The sequence below is a fragment of the Anser anser genome, assembly GCF_964211835.1.
Source record: "Anser anser genome assembly, chromosome: 2".
NCBI classification, from domain to species: Eukaryota; Metazoa; Chordata; class Aves; order Anseriformes; family Anatidae; genus Anser; species Anser anser.
In genome coordinates, this window is record NC_139721.1 from 21251949 (window position 1) to 21270106 (window position 18158).

The window sequence follows — 18158 nt, forward strand, 5'->3', positions numbered from 1 at the left end:
TTGAGAATTGTAAAACTTTTATTTTTGTAATGCAAACTTCAAATATGAGGCTTACAATAAGTCTCATATAAAGAAGTTTTTGGGTTTTATGTAACTTGTGACACCTTTCATCCAGATTATACAAATTTTAAATAAGCTAAAAAAGATATTTATTCAACTGTCATTATTAATATCAGCAACTTTTAACAGTCTTGATTTTGTACAAGTGAAGACAATTATTGCACTACTGCTACAATGTGTTTCTTCTTCTCTGACACCAATGGCACAGATCCTGGTTTGCTGTGCTTGCGACGATTCAATTCCCTAGAAACAGAAAGCAGAAAAATACAGTTCAGTAGTCATCACAAAGAGTTAACAAATATCAGCTTCCTCCTTAAGAAACTACTTGAAATTAAAAAAATAATAATAATTTAAGAATTGCTTAGCTTTTATTAGCCAAAACCAACACATTTCCTCCTTTGAGCAGGAGGATTGTCCCTTCAAAAAGTATCTTTAAAATTGGCTAACTCAGAATAGCTTCCAACTGACTCTTTTCTTGGGAGCACAGCTTTCTTCGTTTTCACGTTAGCAGAATTTGCTGCTCAGATTTGTAGGTAGCTGAGAAAGTTGACTAAAACCCACTACTTTTTGTTTTTATTGTTAATTTCATGGCTACAGCAAAGTATGCCACCTTCTGCTCCAATATTCCAACATGACAGCGATCCAGGTGACTGAAAACGCTCGTCCTGGAGTTTGCATTAAAAAACCCCAATAACCCACACCTCAAACAGGCCGTTCTGTTTCTGTTGCAGTGTTGCATCATGTCACACGTAACGGAGCACTGTGGCTCTTTCCAACATGATACTCAATCCTGTTTCTTCAGCACATTTTTGGGAAGCAGCCAGTGTCCTTGTTGATACTGGCACCTGTCTCCCCTTTTTTTTTTTATAACCAAAGGTTAATCCATCCAGCAGTTCGTGATCACTTTTCAGATGTTAGAAGTAGCTCATACTCGTTCCTCCCACACCCTGTAGCTCTAACATTCCCATACGTTGCTACCACAGCACTGCAGCGATGCATTTTATTAATACAAAGACAAGAAGATTGAGGAGGAAGACATACTTTCGCCGACGAGCTTCTCTCATGATACGCTGTTCCTTGATCTGGCAGAATATACTTTTAGGCAAGTGACGGTGCCGAGCTATGCGTTTGATCTGCGGGTGATGCTGGAACTTCTCCTTCAGCTTCTGATTGTAGTTCATAGCTGCCTTCTCTCGTGGTGCAAGCTACAAGGAAAATAACACAGACAAGCGTGTTATAAAAGAACAGGGACTTAACTGTCAGGATTTTCTCTACAGTTTCTCTACAAACGCTGAACTTTGGCAGACAGTAAAACCTCTTTGATCAATCCGCTTGCTCTCCTAACCAATGCTGATGATCAACTTCCGCTGTTAAAGATTTGCAGGCATTTTAGTCACTAGTCAGTATTAGTACAAATGCTATAAATGAATTGTCTTCATGAACTGCTTTACAGACAGCTCTTTACGTGGCCTAAATCTTATCCAGCACCTTGATCCATTACGAAGCGCATTGTACATATGAGATTTCAAGTACTAGCTTGCCTATATGGCACACAGGGAGTTCCGGCTTTCATCATGCAGCTAAAAATATCATAGTATCACAAACACGTGAAATAAAGGTGAAATAGTACTATCACGAAAGGACATAAATTTCATCCATGTATACCATTATATCCGAGACACCATTAACAAGGCTGAAACTGAGAGACGTCTCTTCCTTACAGCTAACTTAGAAAGTAGTTTTTCAACTAGGCATGTTTCTTTTGGTCCTAGTCCCTGTTTATCACGAGGAAAATTTGTGTGTGCTGTGTTTCTGTTTAAAGCATGCACTGCTTCACGAGGAACAGCAGTATCTATGTCTTTGGATTTGTGTGGTCTCTGGGAATTTCAGCCGCATTTTAATCTAGAGTGCTTTCAGAATTTAACTAAAGCAGCAAGTGAATATTCATGGAGGAGGGAAAAAAAAAAAAAAAAAGTCCTCTATACCCCAAACCACTTTGTTGTTTTTTTTTATAGCAAAGTATCTACATCCTATCATCCCCTTCCTACCCCCCCTCCAAAAAGACTGGAGTTATATAGTGTATTTTACCTTCCTCCATTTATTTAATCCACTATTAACTGTTCATAAAGCCTTCAAGACAAAACAGTTCAGACAACTTCTATTAATCCATCTTTGCAACTGGCTCAGTTTCACTAATTCCTTACTTTCTAAACAGAAAACAGACCCCTTGTTTCAGACAGACACACACACACTTTATTACAGAAAAGAAATCTGGAAATCTCACCTACTTTACAAAGCACACTTTTTTTGCCTTTGAAATCAGCAGTTGGCTATTTCTTCTCCACTCCGGAGGTTACCTTTAGAAGTGATTTCTGTTATAATATTTCATAAATTCTGAAAATGTTTATCATACTCAGACAATTTTGGTCAAAAAAATGACCAAAAATGGTCTGAAAGCAGGTAAACATAAACCATATGAAAGAGGTTTCTCCAGGTACAAAAGGTGGAGCTGCTCATCACTCACAAAAATCTTATTTCAGGCAACCAATACACACAGTATTCTTAACCTCTGTTTGCCCACACCATTGCGTTCACAAAATTAAATCCGTCTGCTTTACTTATATTTATCATAACCTCTCAAACTGCAAGTGAGTAAATTCTACACTCCTAACCCAATAAAACTATCTCCTTTTTAGTGAAATTTACTCTAGTGAGCCAGCCTGAATAGATGGTTCTTTCTCAATAAATCCCAGGTGTTCCCACTCTGCAGAAAACTGCCAACACAATCCAAATTAAAGAGCTTTTATTTTAATTAAATGCAATGATTTTTCTTTAATTTAAGAAGAGCAAATTGGTGCTGATTTAGCGTAACCTTGATGATTCTACAGACAAGAGGTGAATCTGTAAATTAAAGATACACCCAGGACATCTTATTTAAAAAATTAATATAGATTAGATGGTGGTTATGTTTGAGTCTCATTCCCTTTTCATGTGCCATGCAGCTTCTAGAAGGGCACGTAGCTGGTGCCTTCTCATCCAACCACCAAACACCGATGCCCCATATGCCAGGCTGTGCCTCTATATGATGGGGGAGGGAAGAAGTGTATTAATGACAAGTCTCTATTTACCAAAAATACCAGATAGCCAAGAAAGCGAACTGCAATAAAGTACTGAATTCCAATTTCTTTCTTGCAAGTCATGCTACAAAGGTCACCCCAGACAGCTGCGGAGACCAGCTTCCCGTACTGCTTTGGGCTGAGGAAGATGCCATAAACACAGCGCTGGTTAGCAGGACTCGAGATTTCATTTACGGGGACCAGAACACTCTACAGTGTAAAAAATTTGGATTTACGTGACATCATGAGTGAAAGACGTGCTCAGAGATGATGTTTGACCCTTTCTCCATACATCCTAACGTGAATGTGGAACTTCCTTCCTACACGAGGAAAACAGAAATCATGTGGTAGAAAAGTAATTGATTGGTGCCAGTACAACAGCTCTACTACACAGCCAATACCTAGAGTGAAAAACGGGGAAAATAACCCTAAAATGCAAGTTGTTAGCAAGAGGAAGATGTGACCTTAAGAACTGCCTATGCCTCTTTCCTCCCTCCAGATGCTAGAGGCGAGTTATTTCGCACGCCCCCAGGCAGAAGGAAGGTAAGCATTTTTCTGGAGCCCTGACTGAAGAGCTACAATCACCTTTCAGAAACCGTACTCCTTTTGAAGTGGGCTGCATCTGTAGCACTTTATCCCACTCACTACTAGACTCCTCTAATTCAGCACGGGAATACGAAATGGCTGTTTATCAACCCTCTCCAGGCTGCCCTTCTAGGTTAGGGCAGACAGAGCACAGATGCAACATATTTTTAGAATACAAACATATCCCAGCAATTTTCTACACTGTAGCTTGTGTTTAAAATTTTTCCACTGCTTTGATGAAAACATTCTTCTAAATTTATTGCCATTAAGTTTATTACTTGTTATTTCCTGGAATCGAAAACTTACAGATTCTTTACATCTAAATGGACAACAAAAAAGAAAGGTGATGTAGAAGCGGAGAGCACAAAATCGTAGCTAAAGGGATGAAGCTACGTGTGCACTGAATCACAATCGGCAGATCACTGAGAAGAATGCCGTGTCACTCAGTACCTGGTGCTGCTTGTTATCAGCCTCATCTCGCACAATGGGACTGCGCACTAGGAGGAGACTGAAAGGATCTACAACTACTTCGACAGTTTTGATGCACTTCGCTAGATCAACACCGAGACTTGTAATTGCACTTTCTCCAATCTTTTTCGGTTCTTACTCAAAAGCCATTTCTGCACCTTGTAGGAAAGCAGAAAACTGATGTTCCAACTCTGTTACACCCACTTCTCACACCAGCTTTACACTTACTGAGACACAAATCATTCACAAGCATGAAACTTTCTTCTTCAATTGTCCGGCGCTCTGCCTGATCCTTAGCTACTTTGGAAAGGTAACAGAGCCAAATTTTGCTGCTGTTAGTCACAGAAGTAATGTTACTGACATTCATACGTATTACAAAAAAAAAATTGCAGGTGCAGGACTTTTCTGACATGTCAGTGTACTGAAGAACACTGCACCTTCAGGTTTTACTGATGGTTCATTGCTTTCACTATGATTAAAAAAAATCTCTCCCTTTCTTTGTACTAATTATATGAATTCTATATTATTAACTGAAATTTACTCTATTACTGCTTTTCCAGCCTTTTCCCTCAGACAAGGCTCTTTTCCCTTTTTCTCCAATCCAAAGGCACGCCCCTTTTCAGAAATCCCCAAGCACAAAAGCTTCACATATATTTAACATGCCAAGTTCAGGTACACGTCAAGTCCATAAAGTACAGTATTTAAACAGTCTGGAGTATCTTAAAAAACTCTTCTGTAATTGGGTCTTTCATTTCAGGACACGCAGAGCTAGTTGTTTACTGCCTTAAAAATAAAACCTGTGAAGTCCTATTTACCTTCAGACTGTTACTGGGAAAAAATACATCAGATTTTATTTAAAAAAACATAAACATTGCAAATTATTTTAAAACAACTCCTGCAGTAGAGCCAACAGAAAGATTTGGGTTTTGTTACCCCTACATAAAACCCATGCAGACTTAACTGCCAGTGAGTGGAGACGCAGCATGCCTCTGGCTCCTCCAGACGTTGATTCTTCCTTTAATGTTTCACTGATTTTAAATAATGACTGCAGTGCCAAATACATTAAAAACCAAAAGAAACATGCATGTCAGAACTGATGACTGCTGGGGTAGCCACAGTTCAGAAGGTACAACTCTCCAACTGGATAAGTGTTCATCAGTCACAGCCTAAATACTGTGTTCAGCCTAACTTCCTTGGATCCCGGCAATGCTGAAAACAAGACTAAGTGACCGAAAAAGAAAAAATAAAAATGTTGGATTACCACTTTTCTTTTGCTACCCACCCCCACCCCCAAAATATCCATCTTAAATACAATGTATTACAAGATGTTGGCATTATATCAGAAATACAGTGACCTTTGGATGAGTCATTCAATCAAATCTTCTCAGCTAAGAAAAATAGCAGACCAAGCGACTAAGCATTTAAGACACATTCTGACACTTCCGACAGAATTACTGAGTGTTCAGCTTTGAATATTCAAAATGTTCAAAAAATAGCCACAGACTATGGGAGAACCGGACTTCTATAAAATGAGCTAGCACATGTCTATGAAGATAAGAACGCCAGTCCTCAAAAAAAAAAAAAAAAAGAGCAGGTGCTAAAGAAAAGCAGCGGAATCTGATAAACAGCCATTAACACTTGCAACATTAAAACCTGCAGGAACTACAGGAACTACCAAGTTGGATGGAGCAAGGATTAGCACAGCTGCCTGCATCCACGTGACATTCCCAAGGTATATCCAAGAATGGGATAAGCTGTGAAGGTTCCACCCGAAGTCCTTGTAGCAATTATTCCCTAAACACATAAAATAAAATTTCATAGTGCTTCCAAAATCTTTTATAGCAACTCTATCAGCTCTGGACAGTTACTAATTTAATATTCATATTCTGCGTCTTGCTAAATTCAAGGCTTCAACAACATCGTGATTGAACATATTTCCACACAAGATACAGGGCTGTGAAACACACTCTCTTCTTATTATAACATAATTCTTCGCAAGTTCATTAGTGTCACCCATGTGAAACGAGAGCAGTTTTTCTACATAATTCACTGTCCTTTTTAAGTTCTTCCCATATTTCTAAATAGCTTTGCTTTCTTAAAATGCCTCTTGATATTGGAAGGTGACAAGCTGTGTATTCTTAATGACAGGATGAGTTTTCATTTCTGATTTAAAAAAAACAAAAAACCGAACAACACAATGTAACATGCCACTTGACCTACAGGTTCAAGGTAACTATTGACTTAGTCTTCTTGGGAATTGGTGGCTGAAGATCTTTGCCAGAAACACAGAATCACAGAATTGTAGGGGTTGGAAGGGACCTCAAGAGATCATCAGGTCCAACCCCCTGCCAAAGCAGGCTCCTTAGAGCAGGCTGCCCAGGTAGGTGTTCAGATGGGCCTTGAATATCTCCAGAGAAGGAGACCCCACAACCTCCCTGGGCAGCCTGTTCCAGTGCTCCCTCATCCTCACCGTGACGAAGTTATTTCTCATGTTGGTGCGGAACTTCCTGTGATCCATTTTGTGGCCATTGCCCCTTGTCCTGTCCCCACAAACCACTGAAAAGAGGTTGGCCAAATCCCTGTCTCCCACTCCTCAGGTATTCATACACATTGATGAGATCCCCTCTCAGTCATCTTTTCTCCAGGCTGAACAGACCCAGGTCTCGCAGCCTTTCCTCATAGGGAAGATGCTCCAGGCCCCGTATCATCTTTGTGGCCCTCCGCTGGACTCTTTCCAGGAGATGCTGTGAAAACTGTATCCCTATGATCCCTTAGTAGCAGAACTGAATCCTCTGCACGGCCCCCAAGAGGCACGTCAAGCAGGAATGGTGTGCTTAAAAACATAAACACAGGGTATTTTGTGTAGGATTCACTGTCAGGTCAAGGAACACAAGACTGTTAATGTGCAGAACATACCCAGTACCGGAAAGTCGTAACTGATAGTGCCTTTTCCAGACCCACCTATTGCCAGTTGTCACTGATGTAAATACCACAGAAAAGAGCAGAAGGTAACTTACCACTCTACATCTTGAATACTGGAACAATAGCTAAGTAGTCCTTCTGGTACGTAACATTCCTGTGACGTTGTGTTGGTTTTCCCAGTTACTACCCAGAGCAAAGCATCCTTCCTCTTTCATAAAAAAGGAGCCATTACCACCTAGTAGTCAACGTAACGTACTTTAAAATACTAACTATCATTCTATGTGAAAATCATGGTTTTGACATTCTTCTTACCCACTTGTCCTTCACAAAAAGGGTACAGAACAAAGGCGCATGTCAGAAATACCACAGATGATTCTGTTCTGGAACAGCATGTTAGAGAGACAGAACGGTCCTTCTGTACCAAGCACGAAGGTAGTTAATAAGGACAGAAAATTTCAGCTAATACTGTAAAACCAGATGAAAAGGGTCTTCCTGTGAGACTATGGATACGCCAACAGGAAAACACGTAACAATACTGCCCAATACTGCACTGTTTGAGTAAATTTAACATAAAATTTAAATCAAAAAGTAAAGCCTGTAATGAACATTGCAGAGTCCTTGGAATTAGCAAGTATGGGGCTGATATTTGTGTGTTAAAGGTTTTACTGAAGCTCGAGTTGGAAAAATCCGAAGGATCAGTTCAAAACAGGAAAAAAATAACATCCTAAACACAATAGAAGAGTTAGTCCATTAAAGAAATTCAACCTAAATAAGAGTTTGTAACCACACACATTGTACAGGCTATAGAAAAAATATAGCTGTACAGCAAGGATGGGAAAGATAACGGGGCTCCTGAATACCTACGGTGAGTCATGGCTCAAGATAAGTGTGTTGTTTTAGGAGTGCTGCTCCACATGCAGCCCTTCACAGAGCACAACAGCCCACGAACCTTCCTGCTCCACGCTGCAGCCCCAGTACTCCCGCCAGCCCCAGCCCACCCCCCTCTATGCAGGAACTATCACTGATGGAGCTTCACCTCGAGCAGCCCCAGCCACAACTACAGAATAGATCCGTCCCTGTAACAGTACGATGTTCTTCCCTGACTTACGGCTTCCCTTTCCTCCCCCCTCACTCCTTCCCAAGATCAAGCAGGAATTCCTCCAAGAATTGTTCGACAATTCTGCTTTTTCTGATGGGCTCAGAAAGAGCCATGTAAGCACCTCCAAGGTACCCTAACAACGTGAAGCTACGTAAAGGGACTACTCCCAGAGGACAAAGTGTCAAATTCATTCTCCAAAGTTACTCAATGCTTTAATACAGCTGTGCAGATGAATACATGTAACTGCTAACTGCAATAGAACATTTTGGTTTTATCTATATATAATCATTTGAACAAGTGTTACTGAAAAAGACATGCATTCATTAGACCGATGTCTGCTCCTACTAGGAAGGCTTCAACCAAAGTGACAACACTGAATTAAAAGGACTTCAGACTAGCTTGACCACTTGATATTTGAGAGTTACATAGTTTAATGACAACCTCTGATATGCATTGGTGCAAGTAATCTATTTTACATGCATACACTTATCACAGAATGCACTAAACTGATCCACTCAGTTAAAATTTTTTAAAAGTAGTAACCCTAAGCTTCAGAAGAATCACTTGTGTATGGCTAGCTTCTAGAACTAGAAGTTAGTGCTATTTTGCTAGTACAGAGGGATGACTACTCACCTGTAGCACCAAGATAGAAAACTCTGGTTTAGTTAGTAGTGGTGATTATTGTTAAAATTAAACAAGAAAAAAAAAAACACACAAAAACCTGTATAGCAATACAAAGGCATGTAATCTTATTAAAAGCCACGGTAAATGCAATGAGCTGTATTATTGCATGTTAGTTTTCAAATTAAATGCAAATGTCAAACTACAATTTTACATTTTCCCTTTAGAAACAAGTGTTTAGAAGTTGAACAGACTAATCAGTTGTAATAGCAAAAAACAAAAACCACCAAGCACCGCCTTGTGATAACAAAACGTATCTTACCACTCCCAGTTTCTCAGAAGCATTAGCCTTCCACAGACGGATATTCATCTCATCTGAGCCACACAGAATATATTTGCTATCTGAAGTCCATTTTACAGTGATGACATGCTGCATTCGCTTTGTGTGATAGACCTCCCTAAAGTGAAGAAAAATGTTTTTTATTACTTTATTATCACCTTTCCTACCAACATTACCTTTGAAATAGCAGAAAGTTTTCCGTTCCAGGCAAAATCTACTATATGTTTTTGATTCTTTTTGTACCTACCCCTTTTGCGTAGGGGTCATGTCTTAGATGTCATACAGTGCAGCTAAGAGACCTTTCTCTTTCTTCTACTCAGTTACTTTTACAAGTAAAATCCAAGTAGTAACAGAAAGGAAATACAGAAACAATGACTATTCAAGAGCCATGAAAAACTAGATTGAGGTTGAGCCTGTGGGGAGTTGCAAGAAAAACAAATGTAATCAATAGACCACCTTAAATAAGCTTTAATAAGCTTAACCACCACTTTAATTCACACTCAAGTGATACTCTACAAAAACAACAAAGTGAAAGACTGAGCACAAGAACCTTCTGAAAACATCACTGCTCACATCAGGTTTTGCTGACATTAACATTTGATACTGTGTAAGTACATACATGTTTTCAGAAGCATTTCTGTATTAATTTCATTTTACTAGTTGGCTCAGTAACAGACTTTTCTCCACACACCTTTGGGGAACTAAGTATTTTACCTTTCCTTACTCTGAATTTTCAGCCTTTGTCTCTCCCGTTGCTGTCACCACCAGTTATCAACTACCATTCTCCGGGAAAGGAAACACACAAAAGAAGATGGCCATATAACCTGGTTATGTCATTTAAAAAACCTCACACAGACATTTGGTTCCACTTACCAAGAATTTATAGAATCTAAATCAACTTCATAATAGATCTTATTTCTTATGGCTACTCAATTTCTAAACTTAAGCTTCTTTTTAAAATAAAACAGAAAGCAATGGAAGTTAGGAGTTGTTCGAATTGGCGAGAGATCAGAAGTCTGAGTTAACTGGAACACAGTCAGGATCCTTATTTAAAGATACACTCAAGTGTCCTCAGCTTTCCAACAGGGATCAGATCTTCTGCTTGGAGACCTCTCTTTATTCCACAGGATTCATTTCAACTATGCAGCTCTGAATAAGTCCAGCTTTTAAAGAATTTTAAGTGTCCCAGAACGCCCTAGTCAGCTTATAAGTGGCTAAGTTCTTCACTTGTAAGGCTCTTCCTCACTACATTTACAGCAACTACAAAGAGAGAAAAAGAGAAAAAGGAGCAAAATAGAAAGGGGAGCAAAAGAGAGCAAAATGGAAAAATGCCTTCCTTATCAACAATCTGCTGTAATGGGGAATAAAGCCTTTTACTCTTCTACTGTCGCATTATGGGGTCTGCTCACTTCCCTTCAATGATGTGCTTTAACTTTGCCTAGCACCACTTTTACGAACATTCCAGAGAAAGGAAAATCCGTGGAAATCAAGAGATGTGAACCATGGTGTTTAATAATACAAGAATTGGGGAAAAAAAAGTAAAAAAGAAACAACAACAACAAAAGAGATGGAATACCTGATTATATTTAAAATACTATTACAAAACAAGAAAAAAAAGTAGAACTACTTGTAGATTAGCTATGAAAGAAAATAGAAACAACCCTTCTCAGTCCCTAAACAGGTATAGCAGCATACAGACATGCTGAATAATGCACACATAACTATATTGAACAGTAACAAAAATATATTCCTCCCCCAATCAGTATTAAATATTCCTCAACCCCCCCCCCAACCACCTCAGACTTAAACTAGTCACAATTTTTGGTGGGGGGGGGGGGACAGCAGAAGGCAACTAAAAGAAAAAGTAAAGTTAATAAAGAAAAAAAAAAGTCTGACAGAGAATAATGAAGGTAGTTTTACGAAGAACAAATGATACCAGACAGGCCTGATAACTTGCTTTGATTTTCATCAAATTGAAAAACAAAATAATAATAGTAATGGAGACGCAGTAGATCCAATCTGAACCTCAGCAAAATATTTAATACAGTGCCTTATGAAATCTTACATGAGAAACTAATTCAAACTGAATTGTATTCAAAGCATTGTCACATGACTCAAAACCTGACTAACAGCATGAACAAAAAGTAATAAAGTGCACTGAATAGGATCACCAAAATGTCCCGGACTGATCCTCAGAAACCCACACTAATAGTGCTTTTCATGGGATGTCTTTACTAATCATCCGTATAGGATGAAGCTAGTCCCAGAAAACCAAGCTCTACAATATTCTAAGGCCTGCAAACTTCGGTGGTGACACATACAGTACAAGGTGACCTAAAAACACTAAAGATACACAGACGGGAAGAATATAGGATTTATCTTGGTAAAACACAAGCGAGTATGCATAAGGACAGTAATTCAAAACTGACACTGCATCTTGTTGGAAAGCAATCATGTCAAGGAAACTATGCTGCCATAACAAAAGTGTGAATTTGCAGATTATTAACAGGGGAAAAGCTAAAACCCAGACGTATACAAGAGGTGGTATCACACCATAAAAAAGGAAACAAACAACCCATAAACAATCAATGCTTCTTTAGGAACACAGCCTCCATTCTGGATATCTTTGCATTAAAAAGACAAATAAAACATTGTATCGAGAAGACCCCACCTTAATTTTAATTCAAAATTGCATCAGCACTGTTATTTGTTAAACACAAGTTCTACACTACCACATTCTCCAGAATTACCAGTTGATTACCTGACCTGTCAATCTCGAGGTACATACAGAATAAGACTTCGACATTCACAGAAAGTGAATGCCTCAACGAAGATGGGAACGATTAAGAATTTTGAGGCCTAGAGAGGGAGGTCACTGGGATGCATGAGAGCAAGAGAGAGAGGGGTAAAATCACTCACCTGCTGTGGCCTTTGTCCACAGGAAAAATGCGGACAGACTTATCAAAGCTGGCAGAGACAAATTCTTTCCCCGTGGGTGAATAATCCACATCAAGAACAGCAGACACGTGATCCATATGCACCATGACAGGCGATGAAAGGAAGCGCATATCAAAAGTATATAAGCTTTAAAATAAACATATGAACAGCTTAATATCTGAACCACTTGTAAGTGAATAGCACATTTTTGCTACTTTAATCATACGCAAATCATACTTGAAGATAGATCACACTGCAGAGGGAATTCTTTAAAACTGCAAGTAACACATGAAAGGTAAAAGGTGTTGAAGTGAAATAACATCAGGAAATAATTATCAGGTGACAACTAAATACTTCACACGAAAGGTAAGAATGATGTAGTGCTTAGAGGCTGAAAAAAGTTTACTAAACAGAGGATTTAGTTATTGAACAGGACCCAGGTTTCTTGTTCACTCCCAAAGAACAGGTAGGTCTCCACCACTCCCTTCAGCATCTGTTTTTGGGTCATTGACTGACCTGTTTCTCCAACAACCACACTCTGTCTTCAGATATAAGTATATAACCTGAACAAGCATCTCTGAATCACTTATTCTCATTAGGGCAACACTCTCAGCTCTGCAAGGTTTCTACATCTTCCCATAATGGGATCTCCAAGTAATTCAAAGTCTACTGTGAAGTTCCCATTTGTTTATCACCCTTTCCTACAGCCTGATGGTCTTTATACCAGGCAACCAGTGACTCTGTAGAGTCCAAGTAATGCTTGTCCTTCAACACACAGAGATACTTCTTAAGCAGAGCAGAACTGCACTGTCTGTAGAAAAGCCTTACATTAAATATTAACACAGCTGCTGGACCTCAGCTGGTCAGCTCTTAAGCACTTCAGAGCTTGGGAAGAACAGGTGATGCCTACCCATACCCCTTAGAATCAACAACCTACTGACACATACCAAGGCACAATAACTGCGCAGATCATTAATTTGCTCCGTGCCAATAAACCAAGACGATTTAAAGACAAAGCATTTAACGAAACCAGATTTAAGTATGCTATTTAGTAGAACTACTGTATTAAAAACTTGTAATTTATCAGCAGGCTCCTCACCCTCCTTGCTGCAGATGAATGCATAGCTGGAATTAATTCAATGTCTTTTACTCAATTGCTTGTTGGCAACTATTCCTTTTCCTTCTGAATTCCCCAAGAAAAAGTATGCTAACATCACATTCAAAACTGCTACTCTATGTAATTAGCTAACACTTCAGGCATATTGTTGATTTGTACATTTGCCATTGCACTCATTAATTGTTTTAGTTTGCAAGAAGGGAATTGCCCCTTACAGTAAGAGCTAGCAATTTCAGTTTAGTGCAGGGAAAAAATGACATAAACAGACTAGGTAGCCTTACTATGCCATAACCAAAAATGTGAAAAGCAGTACATTATATACAACACCCATTTTCAAGGTCTGGGCCAGATTCTATTTCCTTGGAAAAACAGCTTTAAGATAAGCGATAAAATCCCTGTGTTCCAGAAGAAAGCAGTGATCTATTGTTAGATCACTGACTTCCTGGAAACAAGGATATGGAGCACATTTTGCAGTGGCCTAGTTTTGAAGAGACAGCTTTTTCAATATCAGATTAGCTATTCACATGAATACTGTTGCCCAAAAGTAAAATACTGCTGTGAGATGCTGAAAGGATAAGTACTGCAGTCTTTGGAATTGTTTCACAAAAGATTAATTTTAAGAAACGTTCTCATCAAAATAGCTGATCAGTACAATATATCAAGCTTCTCATGAGCTGGTAAGAAAATAAATACTTATATTGCCTCGGACTGGCAATATTATTTAGTTTCCAGGTCCTATTGTAAACTATGCTTGCATAGACTTAACTGCATTTTTTGTAAATTAGAGTGCTTCCACACCCCACCCCACTCCGGTACTGAAAGAAGCAGTCTACCACTATTTTTATTTTTATATATTTTTTTAAAGTCATTTTAACATGACAATAAATCACTAAGATACAGAAAATAAAACATGATCAGGATTATCAAAAAGCAGGATCACACTTACTTGTAATCTTCATTTGCTGCAGTAAAAATGAAAGCTTCCATGGGGTTCCAACACAGCGTATTTGTCCTCATGTTCAAGATAACCTGGAAGAGATTTACACATTGCTACCTTGTTGCAGGCGATAAAATACTGGCTATATTTCAAAGCTTCTTATGTCATGGAGACAAACAAACACTTTCTAGATACAGAATTATGGTAGAGCAATAGCAACTTAAATGTTTACTTATCAGCGGTACAATTGGAACTGAGACACCCTAGCTCTCATCACATGCCCATTGCTTCATGCTACACTGCAATTAAATTTTCTTCTATAAATCATCTTGGAAGCAAGTCCTTCTTATTGTTCATTTAAACTGGGATCATCATAAGAATTTCACTCCATTGTATTCACAGAAAACTTCAGTTAAGTGCTGTACAAACAAACATGCCCAATTAAATGGTTATTTCAAAGGATACGGTCATTAAGCAATGCTATGATCTGGAATCTGCGAAGTGATTATAACATTCTGTTGTCCTCCCAGTTATTGCTATCCCTCCCTTATTTTATCTCTAAAATTGCAGCTCCTGAATTCTCCAGGCCAGGTGCCATTTCTCATTGAAGTGTCACGCAACGTGTGCAGCAGTTACTCTGTTGGAATTTACTCCCCACTGTCACTGTATTAGCTGTGAGTTACCTGCTACAGACTGGTAAGACTTACTTGCTGCTATTTAAGCAGATGACTGCAAAGAGGTTGCCTTGGCTTGAAGCAGGAGTAGTGCAGCTGACGACTGACTAACAACACCCTTCCACCAGAGAACAGTGGATTTGGAAAGAGCTCTCCAGCAGCTGCATGCTGGATGCCTCCACCTTGAAGGAGGCAATGATTGCTGGGCCACTGTGGGGCAGGAGGAGGTGATGTGGCGCCTGGTATGACACATCAGCTTTGGCTTCTGCTGAGTCTTGAAGGAGCTTTCAAAATTTAAAAAGAACTCCCGTACGGTATACGTCTACTTTGTGTCAGGAATAATTTCAACTTACTAACAACCTGCACATTTTCCATAACAATGCAGGCCAGCCATAATCCTACTTGAAAATTCTGAAATTTGTCTATTTTATGCTATGGTACTCCAAACTCATTTCTGTTCTCACTTCACTATACCAAACACCATAAATATGTAGGCATACAACAAAATATAATTGTATGATTGTGTTCATGATTTTAAAAAAATAGAATTTCAAAGCAAGTTAGTAGTGATGACCCCTACTGAATCCCCACAAAAAGATTTGGATCGTGACTTTATAAGTGTGTGCATAGTCTCACGACTCTCATTCTCCATAAATCCTCATTTCCTACATGACATTATTCTACTCAACATGAGATGAAGTCTGCACTGCAAAATACCGCTCATTTTCAGAAATTACATGCACCCAGAACAGAATGTAATCATCAGATGTGTGAACTGCTTTCTATTTTAAAAAGTGACTTTACTGCAAGGATAGGCCACTGAAGGGCCCTGTGTTTACAGTAGTGTGACAACTACAGTTTACTCCGATTCCAGTATTGTTTTTCTAATTATAAACCTTGTGTGTATATATTGTGTGTGTATATATATATATATATATATATATTTGAAGCTAACGATCAAGAAGAGTTCTTTAATCTTCTCAGTTCAAGTTTTCTAGGCATTGCAAAATGAGTAAAACACTAACTGAAACACATTATATGTAAAATAAATATTTTAAATCATAACACAAAGTAGACCTAATATTGCCGGAAAATCCAGCTTCTTCTCAAAAGGGGTCAGGTTTGGTCAAAGTTCGTGCTCCACATATTGCTTCGTAATTCCTCCACCCAAACTTAAAGCATTGAGTTTATTGCAGCAGTGGCATTTTGAATGAAAACAGTGCCTGTACAGTTCTAGCATTACATTCAGTAACAGATATGTATGGCAACCTGGGCTGGAAGTAATTTAAGTCACTGTGAAGATGGTAGGAGCATTTCAGAACTATCTAAACTTGTAGCAGGAACCATCTTCTGAAACTCTTTTTAATCAACTGTAGATATGGTTAGTCATTTCTTAGGAAAAAGCCCCTGTTAAGACATCACAAATACGTTAAGTTCCCAAGACTTGGCTACCTTGTTTTATTTAACTGTAAGCACTTGCTAAGAAAGAGCCTGGAGATTTTGAGATTACTTCAACACAAAACCAGACCACCCAAGTAATTAATCTGTCCTTTACTATCTACAAGGCTTTTGATTGAGGTGAACATCTCAGATTGTTACTATTTCTGGCAATGGATAACACAGTTTCCATAAGCTCTTTAAATGTGAAAGTCTATCTTTAAAATGTCCCAAGTTCTTTCCTTCTGTGATCCTACAGGTTACACAAGCATGTCTTTCAGTTTCCAAGCACTCTACCACCTAATAAATGTCTTCCTCTTGTTACACAAGAGGAGTGCTCCCCTTCATCCTACCATTAATGATAATTAATGATTTCCTATTTATGGAGCATCTCACCATCTTATTTGTTCCTCTTTGAAACATAAGCCTGTTGAATAAGACTTCATGGGCAGAAAAACTGGGCAAGAGAGCTACTGCTTCAAGATGTGGAAAGTTGTACTCTTATTTCCATTAGGAAATGGACTCAACCCGTGTTGAGTTCCAAATTCACGATAGTGTGCAACCTGTTTTGCTGACCTATTATGCAGAAAACAGCAGTGCCAGGAACTACGTAGGCAAGGTGCCTCTATAAGGGACATCCTTCTCTTGGGAGTTACAGAGCTCTTTGCTCTCAAAGCAGAAACAGGCATAAACCTTTTCCTCCACAGGGGAATCATTCCCACCCCATCGGGAACCCGACAGAAGCTACTGCATCCACAGATGCAAGCAAGCACTCATCAGTTACACTCTTATGGCAGGAAACATGCCTAAGCATGGTGCTTACTAGTTATACATGAGATATATATACTTACATACACCTATTATATACATTATGGGTATATATGTGCACATATATATACTTTTATATATATAGCATATAAGTAACATCACACTGTTAGACAAACTTAGTTCACAAATGCTCGAACTACATCCCTTTAACTTGTAACTGCAGATCTATAGCACTGGCTGTGTTGACACTCAGGTCTCCAGCTGGCATTACTGACAATTTTTTAAAGTACTTTCTCTGTGGCCCAAATGAAACTTCACTAAAAATTATTGGGGCACAGGAAGAGAAAGAAAGAAACACTGTTATGCCAACAACATTCCTATTTTATAACCACGTGAAAGACCGTTATAATGTTCTAGTGTATATTAGAGCACCTTCATTACAGACAGTATGTAACATCCAGAAGGATACTGAGAGTATAGTCACGAGCCATAATATTGTATTTTAAGAAGAAAAATTGTAAAGATAGCTATGGGGTTCAAAAATACAGCAGTTGATCCAGGTTAATATTTCCATATAAATTACTGGTTTCTTGTTTTGAATCGACACATACATTTTGTTAAAGATTAACAAGGATCTCCATGTCACTGGTACAATTCCATACATATAAATACAATTTTGATTTCACTGCAAAGGAGTTCTGAAATGTTTACACTAGGTGCATAGGGAAGGATTTACCTCCACGTGAAAGAAAAACACCCTTTTAAAGGCAGAGCAAGGCTCTCCACTGGTAGAAACGAAATGCCTTAGAAATTACCTTGTTTCCTCCAAGCAAGGAGAAAAAAATAAAAATCACACACACAGAGACACAATGCAATACAAGAACATAAAGTTCTTATTGTGAAATTGCTGTCAGATCAGGCACTTTATCAAGAATTATAACAGAGTGAGCATGACAGCCCGCCTGAATGCAGAAAAAGGCCCTTCTAACTCTGGTTTAGAATTCAAAATTAATTCAAACAGAGTTAAAAGACTCAAAATTAAAGATGATGAAAACTCGGTTGTTCAGAGCTTCCCCT

At 38.7% G+C, this 18158-nt stretch overlaps 1 protein-coding gene across 1 annotated transcript in view; it reads right to left on the reverse strand.

Annotated features, from left to right (window-relative positions):
• Positions 1–18158, reverse strand: part of DCAF13 (DDB1 and CUL4 associated factor 13) — a 25434-nt gene continuing 7276 nt past the window's right edge. The window contains exons 7-11 of the mRNA XM_083824760.1: positions 14212–14294; positions 12131–12295; positions 9194–9329; positions 1102–1265; positions 1–303 (exon numbers count right to left, since the gene is read on the reverse strand). Of these exons, the coding sequence (XP_083680886.1) occupies positions 216–303; positions 1102–1265; positions 9194–9329; positions 12131–12295; positions 14212–14294 (636 nt within the window). The 3' untranslated portion in view covers positions 1–215. The remainder of the gene's footprint in view (positions 304–1101; positions 1266–9193; positions 9330–12130; positions 12296–14211; positions 14295–18158) is intronic.